Raw genomic sequence first — 3,108 nt, 5'->3', positions numbered from 1 at the left:
CTAGGCAAAAGAAACGCAAAGTGACTGCAGAGCATGCTAGGAAATACTAACTGTTCACTACCATAGTTGAACATTAGATGTTGGTTAAGAAGTTACTAGTCACAAACTTAAAATGAAGTTCTGTAATCACCAAAAAAAAAAAAAGGCTATATATATTGGACCTTAGCGTATAGAGCAAACAAACTGAAAAAACATTCATAACTTCTTTTAAATTATGTTAAGAAAACCAGTCTCAATATCAAGAAACTGTTTATCATCCTTAAATTACATTCATGCTGAACTTATTAAAGCCTCTCTTTTTGCTTACCTGCAGTAACAAAGAAGAACAGCAAAAAATCCAATGATAATGATAACAGTACCTCCCAATATGGCCGTAAGGAACACTGTGTGATAAGCTGTTATGTCCTTGGAAACTGCACTAATTATGGATTCTAGATTTTCAGATAGAAAACCAGACAAGAATTAGTCGTCAAAACCACGTAATTCTACTTGATACACAGAGCTGAAACTAACAGGTCATGTTCTACTTCTCCAGTCATTTTGTGTTCCTATAGCACTATGTTCATCTCTCCTCTTCACCTTGCTATTCCAGCAGACTAGAAAATACACAAACAGTAGTTACAATATAATGAATCTTCTAAGATTCATTTCAAATACTATAGACTTACCATGACATCCACTCAATGCCAGCCAAATGACATTTGTATCCACACTGACTTAGAAACAACATCTACATTTTCCATTTAGTACTTTTGTTAGAAAGTGCTTTTCAGTGTTTTTTAATCTTGACATCACATTTCTCCTGTAAGAAGCTCTTAGTATGAATATGCAAGATCCAAATATGCAACAAGCCCACATAAAACAGGTTCCACTGGGACTTTTTACCTATGCCCAACTTTCTTGCATTTCTTTGTCATACATGATCCTCAACAATAAGGGACATAAGCCCACTGATTTTTAAGTTGCCATAGTCACAGTTCCCTTGAAGGGTTCTTGCAAGAGACAGCAATACTATAAACACCTACCTCCTAATGCTGCTGTGGGAAAGTCCAGGCTGCATTGAAAGTCCTAGGAAACACTTACATGCATGAAGGCACGCTATCAGAATTCAAACAAGCAAAAGTTATCCAACTGTTGAAATGTTATGTCATTTTCCCTTGCTACTGTTATACAAAACAATCTGACATCCTGATGATACATTGGTACTTGGGTTTTCAGTACTTTCTTTTACAGTTGTTGCAATACCTCTTGTTCCAGGCAGTGGAGCTGCTATCCAGTACCCTAATTGTTGAGCAGTGTATGTCCATACTAATTGTCCATTTGCTTCCTTTACCATTCCTAGACCACGGCTTACCCAAGCACCTGAAAAAGACAAAATATTGCACATGCCATGCAGCATTCCTCTGTATCTAAAATTGTCAGCAATCTAACTAGGATCAAAAATAGAAGTTTACAGGAAAAATTAAACTTCTGTCCTACGTACCATGTGTTAGACAGCTTTAGCTAAACATGCAAACTTTCTCTTGATATTTTCAATGAAAATATCCCTGTGTGAACACTGAGTTTGAAACAAAGTAGCAAAATCAATTACTTCAATTAATTTCATAATACATTTTTTAAATTAATAAATGCCTTGCATAGATATGCCTGTAAATAATTTGGGAAAAAAAAATAAAATCCTATTATATGAGCTTAAGCATGTATTAAGGCCAAGCCCCCAAATGAACAGGCAGGTAATTTAAACATATGAATAGAAGTTTAACATTAGCTCATACCACTTAGTGGGAAAGCAACATAATCTAATAAGCTACAATGGGATAAACAATGCTTGTCATGAATGTTCCCTTTCCTCCTTCCTCCCACAAGACAAGAACAGTTCAATTAGGCCAAGGAAGGTCTATTGTTAGGCCACAGATTCCACACCATCTGGGAGGCAATGCAAAACACAGGTCTTATGGTATGCCAGCTTCTACAGTTAATAAAGTATGCAGTAGAAGAGACAGAATTAAACCGTGTATTATTTGAATACATTTATTATGCGCCACCTGACATGGAAGCACTGATTCTTTATGACAAATTACCCAAGGACTTCAGAGTTCAAAAGTACATCTCAACATTTGCTGAGGGCATCTTGCATGCAAGATGGTCCATGCCAGAGCCTATTATTCAGTGTGGTGGTACCTCTCCATGCAGCTCAGATGGGGCCCTACTGCTACTCATGGGTGCTCTCCAATGTGTGCTGGAAAGCAGAGGTATTCAGCTCCCTCAGTTACCAGAACTCTGATTAAGGAATACCTTGCTAGTACTCAGTTACCTGAGAAACAAGTCATATTTTGTACATGTCAGACCAAAGGTAAAATAAAGGTATTTAAAAACAAACATGCAGAACAACAAATGCAGTTGCAAAACCCTACTGTAGAGGAGACGTGAGGAAGCAGAATGAAGTGGTAGCTGAAGTTTTGCCTGAAAGATCTCTCTCCTTGCTCCCAGCCCTTCCTGTTCTTTCCTCACCAAGCAGCAGCGAGGGCTCCAGGTTCCATAACAACATGACACTTTAGTCAGTGCCAATCACAAACAATTCACCTTTACAGAACCTCTACCAGAGAACAACCCCAAAGGTGAAAAGACAACTATTATTACTTTTTCTTGGTTTTGGGTTAGTGCATCACACTCTTGCTCTACCCCCAAAGACAACATGCCCAAGCAGGCACATCAAGTAGGCTCCTCAACACCCACATATGCAACTCACACGAGTTTATTTCTCATCTGCCCTGGTGCTGAAATGCAATACTTCCATCAGCTTTTTGTTTTAATAGCACCATTGACCTAGTTTTATTAGTTTTGTAAGTTAAAACAGCTCAGCATAGGTACAGATGACCACAGGAGCTGAAAAAGGTAGTTGCAGCAACGAGAATTTAAATCCCTTAATGCTATTTTACCATCACAGATTATGACTCTTACTTTGATAAAGAATGCTGTCTTTAATCACAACTTCCCTTTCTGAAGTCTTCCAGGTGTCTAGACAGATTTCATCTTTATGCCAAAACTTACTCTATATGCCATTTTTAATTAGCATGTTCTCATTTCAAATCAGTATTCTTTGGTTGT

The 3,108-nt window shown here is 37.7% G+C and overlaps 1 protein-coding gene across 2 annotated transcripts in view; it reads right to left on the bottom strand.

Moving 5' to 3' along the window:
• Window positions 1–3,108, bottom strand: part of FAM171B (family with sequence similarity 171 member B) — a 37,681-nt gene that overhangs the window by 7,274 nt on the left and 27,299 nt on the right. For both annotated transcript variants that reach the window (XM_083842897.1, XM_083842898.1), the window contains exons 6-7: window positions 1,246–1,362; window positions 308–431 (exon numbers count right to left, since the gene is read on the bottom strand). In XM_083842897.1, the coding sequence (XP_083699023.1) occupies window positions 308–431; window positions 1,246–1,362 (241 nt within the window). The remainder of the gene's footprint in view (window positions 1–307; window positions 432–1,245; window positions 1,363–3,108) is intronic.

Source organism: Anser anser (genome assembly GCF_964211835.1).
Source record: "Anser anser genome assembly, chromosome: 6".
NCBI lineage: Eukaryota > Metazoa > Chordata > Aves > Anseriformes > Anatidae > Anser > Anser anser.
The sequence above is the reverse complement of the archived record's forward strand: the minus strand, read 5'-3'. Positions and strand labels throughout refer to the sequence as shown.